The 17,788-nt window shown below is 47.7% G+C and overlaps 1 protein-coding gene across 1 annotated transcript in view; it reads left to right on the top strand.

Moving 5' to 3' along the window:
• pde4d (phosphodiesterase 4D, cAMP-specific) overlaps positions 1–17,788 on the top strand; it is a 204,960-nt gene that overhangs the window by 30,865 nt on the left and 156,307 nt on the right. Inside the window, exon 3 of the mRNA XM_058071076.1 lies at positions 7,962–8,200. Coding sequence (XP_057927059.1) covers positions 7,962–8,200 — 239 coding nt within the window. The remainder of the gene's footprint in view (positions 1–7,961; positions 8,201–17,788) is intronic.

A 17,788-nucleotide genomic window follows, 5' to 3' on the forward strand; every position in this document is an offset into this window, starting at 1 on the left:
GCTGTGCAGTGCCAAAGCTCAGGGTCAAATTTGTTTTCGCTATCTGCTCCCAAAATACTCGCCACTCTGTGTGTAATTTCACCAATCCTAGCCTTGTGTTCAAGGAGGGAGGTAAGCAATCACAGCTATTTATTTATTATTTAACGGCCTTCTGAAGAAAACACCAATGCAGCCGCTCGCCGCCATTCTCATTTCACAGCCTGTTGAGCGCATTTAAAGTGTGATTAATCTCGCTGGAATGAAGAGTGATGTGTGAACTCTGTCTTGGGAAGGTCGTTATGGAGATTTCACGCAGGGATGAATCTTCAAGTGCCACGCCCGGTGTCAAAGTTTACCTGCTTTCAATTCATGGCTGACACAGTGGATTTTCTTCCTGTTACAAACGCAAAGGTCTTTACAGTGTGGGATTTTAACCCCTCTCCCTTTATTCCTCTTACCTATATGACTTGGACTCTTTGCTGAAAAGAGTTTTTACAACTGACCTAACAATTTTATCTAGGACTTCTTATCTGTTACATATGTTTACCTGCCTGGAGTTACTTCCAGGGTGTTGCTGCTCCGTAACACACACAAAAACAATCTAATTACATCCAATGCATGAGCTGCATGAGTTATTCTATCTTTACAATGATAATAATGATCAGTTTTGACATGGTAGGAATTTAATGTTTATTTATGGAGGTTGCAGGTTGTCAATATGATGCAGTATGCATCATTCATTCATTCATTCATCTTCTACCGCTTATCCTCACGAGGGTCGCGTGGGGTGCTGGAGCCTATCCCAGCTGTCTTTGGGCGAGAGGCGGGGTACACCCTGGACTGGTCGCCAGCCAATCACAGGGCACATATAGACAAACAACCATTCACACTCACATTCATACCTATGGACAATTTGGAGTGGCCAATTAACCTAGCACGTTTTTGGAATGTGGGAGAAAACCGTAGTACCCGGAGAAAATCCACGCATGCACGGGGAGACCATGCAAACTCCACACAGAGATGGCCGAGGGTGGGATTGAACTCTGGTCTCCTAGCTAACCACTCGACTGCCGTGCAGCCTAAATATAATAATATATACATATATTATAAAACATAATAACAGTAATCCACACGATGGACGAGTGGTTAGCATGTAGGCCACACTGTCAGGAGATCGGAAAGACCTGGGTTCGAATCTCTGTTGGGCATCTCTGGGTAGACCCCAGTCTAGGGTGTACCCACCTCTCGCCTGCAGTCAGCTGGGATAGGCTCCAGCACAGTGTACCATTTACATAACTGACTTCTACCGAGCTACAGCGATATTATAGCAGCAGCTAACATGGGGACTGGGACATTTGGCTTTTTTCCTCCTAATTTCTAGGACAATACCTTGCATTGCCCCATCACGAGGCTCCCTTGCTGCACTGTATGTTTGTAGGCTAGCAGCCCTGCCTCCCCCCACTGAGATAAAGGACGCTGTTGTTCTATGAAGTGTCTAGGTGCACTAGAACTAAACTAGAACTAGGTGCATGAACTAAAGAATGCTTTTTTTGCTTGTGTGGAGGCGAGACACGAGGAAAACAGACGCGCATGTACATGGCAATATATGTGATTATCATGTGATTAAATGAGAAATCTTGTCTCATTTAGTCTCATAGTTTTAGCATGTATAGTACCACTCACGAGTGTAGAGACACTTTGTCATTCAATAGCATGAGAAAGTGTTTGGTAGTGTATGTTTGTTCTTATCAACTCACTGCTTCCACATTACTCATGACAAATTATATTAATGGCGTGCCTTGATAGCCACCACATACAAATGAAAATAAATGGAGTCGCCCAATGAGCTGCAGTTAAATCATAAAATCTAAACAATATGAACAACGTCACCGATCGTGCTGACAAAATGTACGAGCTGTGTATGAGCTGTGTGTACTGTAGAAGATGCACCGAGTTGCATTTTATCACCTTGCAGGATGCTGTGTCTTAACAGCCAGGTGAAGCAACAGATTGAGCACTTTCAAAACACACACACCCTGGCTGTAAATTCCACGGTGCAGCAGATAAACCTCCCCGTTTACCCAAGCAGCAGCACGTGCCAAGCCCAAACATGCAACGTTCATATCATGTTTAACCAAATTCAATCAGAAGCCAACAGGAGACAAAAGAAGCAATCAATAATATGTAGACAAAACCTTCTGACGGTGTTTCAAGAGGGCACAGAGCACATACAGACAATCAACCTAGCATGTTTTTGGAATGTGGGAGGAAACCGGAGTACAAGGAGAAACAGACACACAGAGATGGCCGAGGGTGGAATCGAACTCGGGTCACCTAGCTGTTAGGACTGCGTGATAACCCTCCTCGCCATGCAGCCTAAATCCAAAGACAGAATCCCTTTTTTTCCGAAACTGGTGATTGAGCGCATTTCCTCCAGTTGTTATCTTTCTTATTCATCTTGCTTCCTTCTGTTTTTCAACTTCTTTCCCGATCACTTTTCCTCGCCTGGCTCCCAGGCTTTGCGCATAATTCATTTAAGATTCACTCTATGTTAGAGTCAATTGCTAAAGTCAGAGCACGAAGATGGATGATGGCACCGCTGATGAAAAGTTGCAGAATACTGTGCAGGGTTACCTTGTGGCTCCAAGTGATGGTGACAAATTCTTATATATATTTCAACTCCCTTTCGGGGACTGAGCAGCGAGCTCACAGCAAGAAACGGGTGTGATAAGGAGCAAAAATATAAATATGCATCAAGAGAGCCATCCCAGACAACAACACAGACTGATGTCTTACCATTAGTTTCTTATTTATTTGTCAGTCCAATCATTCAATGATATTTTCGACTATAAACTCACCATAAAAGCTCCATATTTCATGCAATCTCAACCACTCATAAATGCACTAATGAAAAAATCAGCTTCTTCTGTTTGCTAATAGAACTTTGTAATTGATATGAATTAATTAATAAATTATGCATGAAAGAAGATGCAGCTGAAAAACCATTAATAACCTCCATCATACGGCGTAATTGGATTTGGAGAAAAATGCTGTCAGATGTTTACTTTTCACCAGCTGGAACACTGAGAGGAGGACTGAATAAGATGTCGAAATTAATATGGAGGGGAGTGTTATTTATTTGTTTATTTATCTGTTTATTCTCATGTCCTATCATTTTGATTCTTGCTGAATTGAGGTATCATGAGGTAGGCTGAGTAATATTGGTACACACCAAAATTAGTTACTCGAAGTCCATATTGTACAAATTGAGGGGTGATTCCAATTGATGGGCTGCTTCCATTCGGATTCATCAACATATTTTCATAGCATATCTTCATGTTTAAACTGAATCTCTATTCTTTGTAAACATGCATAGAATCTGTAGGAAACGACACGTTCCTGTGTTTCTCCTCGTCTTCCCTGGGGTTCTTCAAAGTCGTAACAGGACCTTGTTTGCATTGATTTGTTTTGCACTCTCCCTGCTGCCCAAAACCACAAATAAATACCCGGTGAAACCATATTATTCTCCAAATTGCCGCAGTAATGCACAATACACACAACTGCTGTATTATGTTGTGTTACAGACATTTTGCTTGATTGTGGCCAGGTTTTTCCAATCAATGTTGCTCAAATGTGTGCTTATCAGTCCCCTAAATGTGACATTTTGGGGGTGATTCAGGGAGGCACCCAAAAGTTATAGAGGATTGTTTTGTAGCTTGCACAACTTTTGTCAGAAACGTAATAGGACAGCTTGGTTGGCCAGATTGTTACCCTTTTGTATATGCAACCATGATTGTAACTCAGTTCACCACTAGTGACCCAGGAAAATTAATCATTAATCATTGTGTATTTCTTACCAGAGACGTGCGGACTTGAGTCACCCGACTTAGACTCAATTTTGATGACTGTAGACTCAACTTGACCAAAAATACCACATCAGCAGTACTGAGCATACCAATGTTAACACTGCCAATAGAGCTCATTATTTAGAACCCTCAAAACCTCAGAGACCTGCTGTTGTTACGACCATTCATCTTGTCTAAACGTGCATTTACTAGTTTCCCCCTACTAATACGATAACAGAAGTTGACAGTAAAAGACGCCCAAGATCAATCACGTTGTTGTTCTTAAAGGGGACCTATGATGCTTTTTCCACTTTTCTGACCTATAAATGTAGTTAGAATGTTTTGTTCTTGTGTTAAATGATGCCAAAGTTTCAGATAATGAGGTTTGGGCATTTGGAAGTGAGCCCTGAAAGAAGTTTGGGATGGCTCAAAACGCTTGGTTTCAAATGGCGTGGTAAAACTGCCCTTTTGTGATGTCACAGAGGTTCATAGTTAGGAAGCACTTTGGGCGTGTGACCAATCACAGCAGAGTGGGCATGCTAGGAGGCGGGCCGTGGGTGGAATAAATTAAAACAGACAGAAAGCACAAATCAAAGGAAATACAGATGGAATAGGCGTGGATTCTGCAAAAGTTTTCTGTGCGGGTTATTGTGTGTAGCTGCTCTATAGGAGTCTCAATACTCAATACATTCATTCATTCATTTTCTACCGCTTATCCTCACGAGGGTCGCGGGGGTGCTGGAGCCTATCCCAGCTATCTTCGGGCGAGAGGCGGGTACACCCTGGAATGGTTGCCAGCCAATCACAGGGCACATATAGACAAACAACCATTCACACTCACATTCATACCTATGGACAATTTGGAGTCGCCAATTAACCTAGCATGTTTTTGGAATGTGGGAGGAAACCGGAGTACCCGGAGAAAACCCACGCATGCCCGGGGAGAACATGAAGAACAAACTCCACACAGAGAAAGGTTTAGATGGGAATGTCCAAGTGAAACAACACGGATAGATAGATAGATAGATAGCTAGATAGATAGATAGATAGATAGATAGATAGATAGATAGATAGATAGATAGATAGATAGATAGATAGATAGATAGATAGATAGATAGATAGATAGATAGATAGATAGATAGATAGATAGATAGATAGATAGATAGATAGATAGATAGATAGATACTGTATAAGGCTTATTAATGAGCTAAATGGACATAGGAAGTCAAACAACACACTATCATTGATTGAGTTGGAGCCAAACAAATATGCACAGGACAGAGGACAGAGCTAACATTATTCATCCTCACCTTGTACATTCACGCACAGCATTGGGGAAAATGGGCAAGGCATGTTGGAGAAAGTCGTACACATACATTTCACCTTTGCATCACAGCACACGACATTGGTGCTTTCACTGACCGCCGAACAAGGACAAACATGCACAATTATGGCATTTCCAACAATGGCTTATAAAATCCATCCATCTATTTTCCATGCTGCTTATCCTCGTTAGGTTTTTGAGGATATGCTGGAGCCTATCCCAGCTGCCCTTAGGGAATCAACCCTATGGAATTAGATTATTTTTTTTCCAAAAGTCAGTTTCCTTGTATTCCATTGATGCCTGTTTTGTAAAACACATGGAAGTCTCTGTGATAAATAGTATCAATATTTGTCCGGTCAAACTACTACATACTAACGCAAATATTGTCGCTCTAGCACTTCGTAGGACTTATTGGACCTTGTAATAAAAGCTTTGGGCATTGGTGTCTGACAGCAAATAAATTGTCTCAGATTAATCCAACCTTGACCTTTTTAGTAAACCAGAGTGTTTAAATGGACTATCTCTCACTGGGGACTTTATTGTGTCTATTTTTAGTGAGGCACGGCACTGGTTGTACTCGTTGGAAAGGTACATCGTGTGGAACTATCACCTGGAAAACAGACTGAATGTAAATGCTGACAGGCTGAGCCCTAGCTTAACAGGGAAGCCTCGTTATTCATGCACAACAAATGAAAACTCTGCATGGATTACGGCAAGATAAATGGCGGCGTATCAGCCTCAATTCATCATGCTGTTCCAGCCGCCTCCTTGTGTATTTTGTACCTGCGTATTCAAGTATGCCCCGAATCAAGGATACTCCTGCCCGCGCTCAATAGGCAAATAACTGATTACCCTTTTGTAGCCTCCCTGAGGACAGTTTACCAAAAGAAATCAAACAAAACAAACAATAGAAGACACAGAATTGAAGTCCTAGCTAATCCACTTTGATCCATTGGAGCGTTGGGAATATTGTGTGTTCAATAAGAAAGATCTGGAAGAAAGCCAGGCATTCTGGAGTTCAGTACATCACAATCCTGATAGAATTAAATGATCATTTGTTTGTCTCTAATTGAGTCATGCAGCCGTCATCACTGTATCAATCGTTTGAATAATATATTCATTCATCACCTAAATACACTCTGTCTACCTGTGTTTTTCTCAGAGGAAATACTATATACCATGTGTAATAACAGCAAAGTGGAAGCAACACACCCGTAAATTAAAAATAGCAGCAGCAGCAGCAGCAGCAGCGTGGCATAACTGAGTCATGTTGTGGGTCATGGCTTTTTTTCCCCTTTAGGGGAGTAAAACATATGTTCCTCTGACTACTTTGTGTTTTTTTAGGACAGTTTAGTAGCAAGTCCCATTCATGCAAATACATGTGGCACATCTCGCAGTGCATCAGCGACAAAGATGGTGGAAAATGACTAAATTGAGGTGTGCAGTGGTGATGTGAGCTAAACAAAGAGAGTGGGAGGAAGATGCAGTCTGAAGAGGCGGTGTCTCACGCCAACATATTAGACAACAACACAGCACCCCCTCGTTATCAACCAATTATTGCGTGCCAACTATTTAGTCAATAATGGCTCTATGTTGACTCATTTTCAGTGTTAGGTAAGTTGTACCCGGACTACTCTAAAGTTAGTAAGTTAGTAAGTTAGTTCGAGGTTTACTAATTTTTTATATATATTGTATATGTGTTGGAGGATAGCTCTGGCAGCCACTGGAGATGCTGCTTCTGTTCTAAATGGTCCAAGTGGTTAGCACACAGGCCTCACAGCTAGGAGCCCCGAGTTCAATTCCACCCTCAGCCATTGCTGTGTGGAGTTTGCATGTTCTCAACGTGCATGTGTGGGTTTTCTCCGGTTTCCTCCCACATTCCAAAAACATGCTAGGTTAATTGGCGACTCCAAATTGTCCATAGGTATGAATGTGAGTGTGAATGGTTGTTTGTCTATATGTGCCCTGTGATTGGCTGGCGACCAGTCCAGGGTGGCATAGGCTCCAGCAGTCGACGACCCTCAGCAGCTCCGCGACCCTTGTGAGGGTAAGCAGTAGAAAATGAATGAATGAATGAATGATTGTTTGGCTGCATACCTTAAGCAATTCAGGACCAGTCAAGCTCACCATCAAGTCGAGAGTGTTTTTTTTTATCTGCAGTCATAACACAATTGACAGTGTTAATAATGCTTTTTCAGTACAATAGGAGGCCATTCTGTTTATAGTTCTGACATATTATATTTCTGAAGTTCAACTGCAGGCACCTTCTGCATTTGATGGAAGAAATAGTCCAAGATATTGCTTATTTAATATAAATTTCTTCCTATAGAACACATTTACATGGTCTGTGTTAAACTTTGACCTCATGGCGGTGTGGAAAAATAGGATAAAGCTTTGACTTTGTAGTACAGCACCAGGCAGTAACTCCTTATTAAATTCCTGGCTTTCCATAGACTATTCACAGGCATATTGAAGGGGAACTCACTCAATAGGGCCTGTTCTATTGTACTGTGCTTTGGCATGGTCACCACTCCATCCATTATTTCTATCATGCAAGGTGGGAAGAGGAACGGCGGCACTGATTAGAGTTTTTATGCTGGTATCGGGCCGATAATTATCGGTACCAATAATTATTGGACATCCCTAAATACAACACATCTGTGCCCTCATATGTGCAAGCATACCATGTTCAAGTCACTGTGTTTCACCATGTTTGAGCACGATACTAGATGCTCATACCACCCATATTTTAGTCAGTGTGTCCAATTTCCTGTCCTTTTGCTCAATCTCTATCATTCTAATATCCCCCCCAGGTGCCTGACGGTTCGACAGATTCCCCAGAGACGGGGCCCGTCACCTGCATGGAGCCCTTCCTGGTGCGGAGGCTGTCTTGTCGCACGGTGCAGCTGCCCCCTTTGGCTTTTAGACAGGCTGAGCAGTTGTACTTCGAACGCAAACCGGAAGTCGACTCAGTGACTGTTCCTGCTCGGCCTAACACTTTGCCACTTCGCACACCACCCCTCATTGCCATCACCTCGGCTGACACCAGCAGGTAGGACAACACAGAATTTATTGTAGCGTAAGCTTTTTGGAAAGGAAAATCCCATGATGGATCATCACGTTGATGTTCTTGAGGAATTACAAAACATAGTCCTGATGTTTCATGAGATGAACGTTTGCAAACGCCCTCTAGGCTGAATTTCATAATCCATCTCAGAGTATGATTTGGTCATCTATCTTGGAATGTAGCGGACCCATAACTTTTGTGTCCCGTCTCTGTCACTCGTCTAAAGCAGGTTTTAAACTGGCCCTTGCCAAATGTTTGCCTCCACATACAAACTATAACCCTGAACTTTAGCTGCACTTCTAAACTTTGGCCTAATGGGTGACGCACGAAGATATACGCAGTGCATAAGTTTGATTCAACATTAAATATCTGACCCAAGTGAATAAGCAAGACAATTGTGTCTTGCCTACAGTGGAGCATGGTCTGGGGGCTGCATGAGTGCTGCTGCTGGGGATGTGCGGTTCATTGGAGGGAAACATTAATTCTAATATGTACTATGACATTTCGAAGCACAGCATGAAACCTATATACACTGGCTGCTGAAATACAAGTGGTTTAATCACGTCTGTGAAATACTGTATTTTGATGTCTTTGTACTGGTCCTATTGTTGCAGTAAATGTAATATCCTGTTATGTGGTTATTGTCGGAGTTTGACATTTTCTGTGGTACACTTCTGTGATGCAGGGAAAAAAAAAAAGAAAAGGTTTTGGAGGTACTTGTTTTGATGCTCAGAATTCTGGTCTGAGGTCTCGTTGTGCAATAAATGAGTCCTTGATTGTCTCTTCAAACCTTTCATACTGTCTTCTGACTGTGCTACTGTCAAAGCCAGTGTTGCCATTGTACCGTTCAAAGTGGATGTGTTCTCTGAATTTGCTTTGACTGTGATGAATAAGGCTTGAATGGATGCTGCATCCTGCTCATCAACCATGTTATCCATGTTATTAGTATACGTATATACTGGTATATATATATATATATATATATATAGTATACTGTATATATACTCTTACTCAATACTCTATTGGTTTACCAGATGAGGGATGAAACACTTTTTATTTTTTATTTTTCAACCATCTATGCTGCTTTTCCCGCTTGCCAAGAATGTTGGAAACTTCAGTGAGTGAATAAATAACAAGGGAATGAGCTGCAAGCTTACTAATAAGGCTAACTTGCTTCAGGGGTTTTAATTAGCAACTGGCTAATAAAGCACTGCAAGTGGAATTGAGGATGGAGAAACAGAAGGGTGATTGATATGGAGATAAAATAAGAAGAGGGCATTGCTGAAAGTGTACATCCATAATGATAAGTGTACATTCCTGACATTTTTGTGTCATTCATTGCTGTTAATGTGTCACCACCAAAAAGCTGCTGGATTGGGTGTCTGGTCAAAATTGAACCCCTGGCTACACCAATATGTCATCATAGTAATTAGAGATGGGGAGACAAAGCCATTCATTGATTTTTAGCAAATCTGACAGGTGTGTACAATTGATTGTTGTTTAATTGAAGCAATTCAGGCAAAAGAGAGGGGTTATAGAGGGTGTTTTGGGGGTAATGGTAATGGTTTTATTTCATTTGAACATGCATCAGATGACAATTGAGTGCATCACATAATCAGTTCACAGTTCCACATGTCCAAAAGGAGTAGGAAGAAGCAATCCATCTTTTACTTTTACAATCAGTAACTGTTCACTTCCTGCTTTCCTAATATAGTTTAAGTTTTTTTTTTTGTCACGTACCGAAGTACGAGGTGATATAATAATAATAATAATAATAATAATAATAATAATAATAATAATAATAATAATAATAATAATAATAATAATAATAATAATAATAATAATAATAATAATAATAATACATTTTATTTCAAAGCGCCTTTCAGGACACCCAAGGTCGCTGTACAGAAGATATAAAAACACAAATATAAAATACAAGATAAAAGAGAACAAACAATGAATAAGAACATGTTACGTTCCTGGAGGGTCTGGGTCCCGGACGCGGAGACAGGAGTCAGGTGAGTGAGTTTAAGGCTTTATTAGGCCCAAAAGGAAGTAACGAAAGGTGATGGTGTCGGAAGGGAGCACCATGGAAAAACACAAAAAGAGCTGGCTAAAGGCGAGCGCTGCTGAACGCACAAACAAAAGGTTTATAGGAGGCGGTGCAGCGACATGCGTAGCGTATGCAATACAATAATCCGGCGTTCCCCGGCTGTCAGCAGTCGGCTCAAGTGCCAGAGGAGTAATCAGCCTCAGGTGCGTTCAGCAGCTCCACCTCCAGCCAGGAAGATGATCTGGAAAGAAAAAAACACAGGGAGGAGACTGGGGCACAGAGCAAGGGCACCAGGATTTGACAGTACCCCCCCCTTAATGATGGGCGCCACCTGGCGGCCTACCTGGCTTCTCGGGGAAACGACGGTAAAAGTCAGAAAGCAAGTCAGGGTCTAGGATGAGCGCACGAGAGACCCACGAACAGTCCTCGGGGCTCTACCCCTTCCAGTCGATCAGGTACTGGAAACCCCTGCCCCTTCTTCTCACGTCCAAAATGGCCTTGACCGAGAATGCGGGGTGGCCGTCGATAAGCCTGGGAGGAGGAGGCACCTCTGGAGGGCTGAGGTCACTGACCTTGACGGGTTTGAGGAGGGAGACGTGAAACGTGGGATGGATACCAAGGGAGTCCGGGAGACTAAGCAACACAGAGGAGGGGCTGATGACCCGTTCCACGGGATAAGGGCAGATGAACCTAGGCTGGAGCTTCTTGGAACTGGTGTGGAGGGGCAGATCTCGTGTGGACAACCAAACCCTCTGTCCCGGCTTGTATTCTGGTGCTGCCGGTGGCAGTTGGCCAGGCGCTGGTTGCACTACGCTGTACGTGCCAGGGCCATCCGGGTGTTGCGCCAAGCCAGGCGACCGCGGCGCAGGTGGGCGGACACCGAGGGGACAGCTGACTCTGCCTCCAGAGAAGGGAAGGCTGGGGGTTGGTAACCATATGCCCCATGGAAGGGAGAGAGACCCGTGGCAGAGCTGACCAGGGAGTTGCGGGCATACTCAATCCAGGGCAAGTTGATGGCCCAGGAGGCAGGCTGCTGGTGGCACACGCAGCGAATGGTGGCCTCCAGGTCCTGGTTCGCTCGCTCGGACTGGCCATTAGTTTGTGGATGGTAGCCCGAGGACAGGCTGGCGGGAGCCCCCAAAGCCTTGCAAAAAGCCCTCCATACGGCTGAGGAGAATTGTGGTTCCCTGTCGGAGACTACCTCGATGGGGATGCCGTGGAGCCGGAATACGCGGGTGACCAGTAGCTGGGCGGTCTCGAGGGCTGGGGGAGCTTGGGGAGGGCAACAAAGTGGGCCATCTTGGAAAAACGGTCCACTATGGTGAGAATGACCTATGGATGGGGGGATGGCCGGTGACAAAATCCAAAGCCACGTGGGACCACGGCCGGGAAGGGATGGACAGGGGGCATAGGAGGCCTGCTGGGGACTGATGGGAGGATTTATTACGGGCACATGTAGTGCAAGCGGCCACAAACTCTGTGATGTCCGAGTGCAGGGAAGGCCACCAGAACCTCTGCGACAGGAGAAAGGTGGTACGCGACCAGGCAGCCCCCCGGAGGAGAGGAGTCCTTCAAGGCGTCCATCACATGAGGTGTGTGCGAGGGAGGGGAGTACATCCTTGACAGGGCATCGGGCTTGCCATTCCGGGAACCGGGGCAGAAGGAAGTCTGCGAGCAGAGTGGAGGTAAGCCAAGTTCTTGTGGTCCGTAAGAACGACGAAGGGGACTGCCGAACCCTCCAGCCAGTGCCTCCACTCCTGTAGGGCCAAGACAACGGCCAGTAATTCCCTGTTGCCAATGTCGTAATTGCGTTCCGCCGGGGTCAGGCGGCGAGAGAAGAAGGCACAGGGGTGCAGGTTTTGATCGGTGGTGGAGTGCTGGGAGAGGACAGCCCCCACTCTGGTGTCGGACGTGTCCACCTCAACAAAGAATTAAGAGAGAGGGTCAGGGTGGATAAGAACAGGTGCAGAGGTGAAGCACAACTTGAGACTTTTGAAGGCGGAATTAGCATCTGGGGACCACACAAAAGGAATCTTAGTGGATGTGAGCCTGTTCAAAGGTTCTGCGACCCGACTGAAATTCTGAATGAAGCGGCGGTAGAAATTAGCAAAGCCCAGAAACCTTTGAAGGTCCTTCCTTGATGTAGGAGGGGGCCATTCGACCACAGCCTGGATCTTGGCAGGGTCGGCTCGGAGTTGCCCCTTCTCCACCACAAACCCCAGAAAAGAAACCGACAAAGAATGGAAAGTGCATTTTTCGGCTTTTACGAAAAGCTTATTGTCAAGGAGGCTCCGTAAGACCAGCCACACCTGCTGGATATGCTCCTCGAGTGGGCGGAAAAAAATCAAAATGTCATTGAGATAGACAAAAACAAATCGACCCAGCATATCACGAAGGACATCAGTTATGAGGCACTGAAAAACGACGGGAGCATTGGTGAGGCCAAAAGGCATAACTAGGTATTCAAAGTGGCCAATAGGGGTGTTAAATGCAGTCTTCCACTCGTCCCCCTCACGGATGCGGACAAGGTGGTAAGCATTGCGGAGGTCGAGCTTGGTGAAAAACCTAGCTGAGTGAAGGGAGTTGAACGCAGAGTCTAGCAAGGGACGTGGGTATTTATTTTTGACTGTGATATTATTGAGGGCACGGAAATCCACGCATGGGCGGAGTGATTTATCCTTCTTTTCGACAAAGAAGAAGCCGGCAGCTAAAGGAGAGGAAGAGGGGCGAATGAGGCCCAACGCGAGAGAGGAAGAAATATATTCCTCAAGTGCCTCTCTCTTGGGCTTAGAGACGTTGTACAGGCGTGAGGTGGGGAGTGTGGCACCAGGGTGAAGATTAATACTACAGTGTTACGGACGGTGGGGGGGAGTGACATGGCCCTGCTCTTCACGGAGATCGTGGTAGGCGGAGGGAACCGAGGTGAGATCAATTTGCTCGGGAGTAGCGGCGCGAGTGGCTGGCAGACGGCGACACGCCCCCCTCAGGCAACGCATGTGGCAGAAAATACTCCAGTTTGCGATGGCGGGCTTAGTCCAGCCAATGTGTGGGTTGTGTCTGCTCAACCATTTAAGCCCTAATACCACGGCAGCGGAGCGTGAGGGGATGACGAAAAAAGTCAAGTTTTCGACATGGTTGCCAGATAGGCGGCGCACAAGAGAGTGGGTCTGGTGAGTGACATTAGCGAGGTGGCACCCATCCAAAGAGCGTACAACTTTGGCCGTCGATAGCGACATCACAGGGATAGACGAGCTAACCACAAATGCTTCGTCAAGGAAGCAGTCGTCCAAGCCAGAGTCGATAAAAGCCTTGATATCAATACTGATATCAGACCAGGAGAGTGTACCTGGCAACTGCAATCAGCTGGCTGCAGGCGTGGTCGAGGCAGGAGGTGCGGTCTGAGAGCCCACAGACGAACCAGGAGAGGGTGCGACCGTAGCTTGGGAGCATTGGCCGTCGGGGTGGAGGAGACAGCGGGAGATGCTGTGATGTCCACAGTAGATGCAGAGACGTAGCCGGATGCAACGCCTCCTTTCGGACGGCGTGAGGCGATGTCCGCCGAGCTGCATCGGTTCCTCCGGTGCCAGCATAGGTGGTATCCCCATGGAAGTGGCCTGTTGTAGAGGGCGAGCTCATCGGGGGATCTCCGAACGAAGGTCGACGCGGCGCGTCGGAGGAGCCTGTCCTGCTCGCGGAAGTTCAAGCGCTTTTCGATGTGGACTGCCAAGGCGATCAACTCGTCCAGATCGCCCGGCGTCTCCAGGGGGATCATGTGGTCTCTGATTCGTTCTGCGAGTCCGTCGGAGAACACATCCAGGAGAGCTGAGAGGTTCCAGTCGCTCATGGCAGCGAGTGTGCGGAACTCGATCGCGTAGTCCGAAATGCTGAGCTTGTCTTGGCGAAGCCTCAGGAGGGTCCGAGCTGCCTTGCGGCCGGGAATATTCCGCTGGAACACTTGCTCTAAGGCCTTTGCAAACGAGGAGAAGGAGGAGCAGATGGCCGAGTGCCGGCTCCATTCCGCCGTGGCCCAGGCGCCCGCCTTGCCCATGAGGTGGGAGCTGGCAAAGGCTACCCGAGCGCGTTCAGTGCTTGGAGCTTGAAGTCAGCTCGCACTGGGTCAGGAAGGTGCGCACGTCACCTGAGTCCCCGGAGAATCGCTCCGGTTTCGAGAGCTGGGCACCACCAGCAGAGGGGAAGGATCCGGAGGGACGTCCGCAACTGGAAGGCCAAGAGCACAGCGTTGAGCTGGGCTTTGAGGGCGGCCATGCGTGCATCTTGCCGCTCGGCCAGGTTCTGCACGTTGGCGCCGAGTGCGCCGAATTGTTCCTCTTGTTTGGACAGGCGCGTGGCCTGGAGACGGAGGGACTTCTTGACCGGGTCCGCATCGCCGGGATCCATTCTTTTGGCCAGATTATTCTGTTACGTTCCTGGAGGGTCTGGGTCCCGGTCACGGAGACAGGAGTCAGGTGAGTGAGTTTAAGGCTTTATTAGGCCCAAAAGGAAGTAATGAAAGGTGATGGTGTCGGAAGGGAGCACCATGGAAAAACACAAAAAGAGCTGGCTAAAGGCGAGCGCTGCTGAATGCACAAACAAAAGGTTTCTAGGAGGCGGTGCAGCGACATGCGTAGCGTAGCGTATGCAATACAATAATCCGGCGTTCCCCGGCTGTCAGCAGTCGGCTTAAGTGCCAGAGGAGTAATCAGCCTCAGGTGCGTTCAGCAGCTCCACCTCCAGCCAGGAAGAGGATCTGGAAAGAAAAAACACAGGGAGGAGACTGGGGCACAGAGCGAGGGCACCAGGATATGACAGAACATACAATAAATAAAGGGGGGGGGACCAAGTGATGCAGTTAGAGGTAGTAAGCTAGTTTGAACAGATGAGTTTTGAGTATGGATTTGAAGATGGGAAGGGTGGCAGAGTTACGGAGGTCAGGTGGCAAAGAGTTCCAGAGTTTGGGAGCAGAGCGGCTGAAAGCTCTGCTCCCTATAGTGCTAAGGCGTGCAGAGGGTACAGTGAGATGGAGGGAGGAGGAAGATCTGTGGGAGCGGGAAGGATTGACAATGTGGACGAGGTCAGAGAGGTAAGGGGGGGCCAGGTTGTGGATGGACTTGTAGGTGAACAGAAGGATTTTGAAGGTGATTCTATGAGTCACTGGGAGCCAGTGGAGTTGCTGCAGGATGGGGTGATGTGGTGGGATGAGGGGGTTCTGGTGATGATCCGGGCAGCAGAGTTCTGAACCAGTTGTAGTTTATGGAGGGATTTTTGAGGGAGGCTGAAGAGGAGAGCGTTACAGTAGTCGAGGCGGGAAGTGACAAGGCTATGGACGAGGATGGTGGTGGTGTGGGGGGTGAGGGAGGGACGGAGACCATTAATGGAGCGCAGACAGAAGTAGGCTGACCTGGTGACGTTATTAATGTGGAATTGGAAAGATAGTGTGCTGTCAAGGATGACACCCAGGCTCTTTACCTGAGGGGAGGGGGAGACTAAGGAGCTGTCGATGGAGAGAGAGAAGGAGTCAACTTTAGATAAGATGGATTTGGTGCCAATGAGTAAGAATTCGGTTTTATTGCTGTTAAGTTTCAGAAAGTTGGAGGTGAACCATGATTTTATTTCAGAGAGACAGGAGGTGAGGGAGGGGGGTGGGAGTGTGGAGTTAGGTTTGGAATGCGGTTTGGAGGTTTGGAGTGCGTGTCACGCTGCGCTGTGACATGTGCTTCTACCTTGTGTTGCTGTTTGGGGGTACGTCTGGGTTTCGTGTTATTTGAACCCTTACTGCTCTCCTTATGCTTTTGCAGACGCGGACCTCCCCTGAGTTGGGCGGAGCTACCAGATTTTCTTACCAATTCATCCCAATTTCCGGTCTCCCTCATTAGGCACTGAGCTGCGGCAGGAGGGTGCTGGATTATTCCTTTGTGGACGTGACAGACCAGCTCTGAGCTGTTGCCGTGCTCCTGTACCAATTCAGCACTGCTTACGCCTCTGCCACGCACCCTCCTACCCGTCCGGTAGCCCGCATGCCTATAGGACTGCGTATTGTCTTTTGAGGTAATTTGTGTTGTGCCTGCCGGCACTTAGTCACGGAGCCCCCTCTTTTGTGCTCCGTCGTTTTTCGTTACTCGTACCTCACTCACTGGACAATTAAAGACTTTAAAGACCTTACCTGAGCCTGCTGTGTCCTGCATCTGGGGATCAAACCGCCGCGCACGCGCCCTAGCCCTGACAGAATAATCCAGCCAATATCATGGATCCCGCGGAACATCAGCAGCTTGAGTTTGCCCTCAAGGCCCAGGGGCAGATGATTAGTGACCACGAGCGGACGTTACAGGACCTTTCCACGTTGGTCCGCGACATGCACGCCCGCATGACGAGCCCGTCCGTGGCCGCCTCCTCGGACGCCGTTCCGGCACCGGCCACAACATCGTCGGCGCTCCAACTCGTCCCTCGGGAGCCCAATATCCCTCACCCTTCCAGGTATGAGGGAGATTTTGGCGAGTGCAGACTATTCCTCCACCAGTGCTTCCTCGTGTTTAGTCAGCAAGCGCAAACCTACGCCACGGACTCTGCCAAGGTGGCGTATATAGTTGGGCTCCTGACGGGGCGCGCCGCCAAATGGGCCATGGTGGTGAGTGAGAACAAGCCGGAACTCTTCTCCAGCCTCTCCCTATTCGTCGAGGAGCTCAAAAACGTGTTCGACCACCCGGTCAGAGAACGCGAAGCAGGACTGCGCCTCCTGGCCTTGCGCCAAGGCACGAACTCGGTGGCGGATCACTCCATCTCATTCCGCATTCTCGCAGTGGAGAGCGGCTGGGATGAAAAGGCTTTACGGTGCGTCTTCTGGGCCAGCCTTAGTCCCCGTCTGCTGGACGAATTGGCAGCCCGGGATGAGACCCGTTCCCTCGAAGAGCTTATCTCCCTCGCCATCAGACTGGACAACCGTCTACGGGAGCGCAGTCGGCAGCGTGGTGGGGAACCGCCCCCGTTACTCTCTCTCCCTCACGGAACTCTTGCGCTTCCGCCTCCACCGTCGATCGCTCCACCCACCGAGAGCCTCGGGGAGGCGGTTCCTATGCAGCTGGGAGCCAATCGGATCTCCGCCACGGAAAGACTTCGTCGTCTGCGTCTCCGCCTCTGCCTCTACTGCGGCGCTGCGGACCACCCAGTCTCCCGCTGCTCCAGCCGGCCAGTCTCCCGACGTTCATCTCCCACCAAGAGCTCGTCGGTGGACGGACGTTCCCCCCCTCCCTCCTCCACTGCTTCCGTGGGCCGTCTGCAAGTGGAAGGTACGTTGTCATGGGGAGGGGAGGGGCGCCTTGCTATTTCCGCCCTGGTCGACTCGGGCGCTGACGAGAACTTTATAGACAGTGGCTTGGTAAAAGAACTTAACATCCCTACTGTGTGTGTTGAGAGATGCAAAAAGGTGCGTTCTCTGGATGGACGTCACTTAGCTAGCATCACGCACCAGACACGCCAGGTTTCTCTCCTGTTGTCCGGCAACCACCGGGAGTCCATCTGCTTTTTTG

The sequence above is a fragment of the Doryrhamphus excisus genome, chromosome 4 (genome assembly GCF_030265055.1).
Source record: "Doryrhamphus excisus isolate RoL2022-K1 chromosome 4, RoL_Dexc_1.0, whole genome shotgun sequence".
NCBI lineage: Eukaryota > Metazoa > Chordata > Actinopteri > Syngnathiformes > Syngnathidae > Doryrhamphus > Doryrhamphus excisus.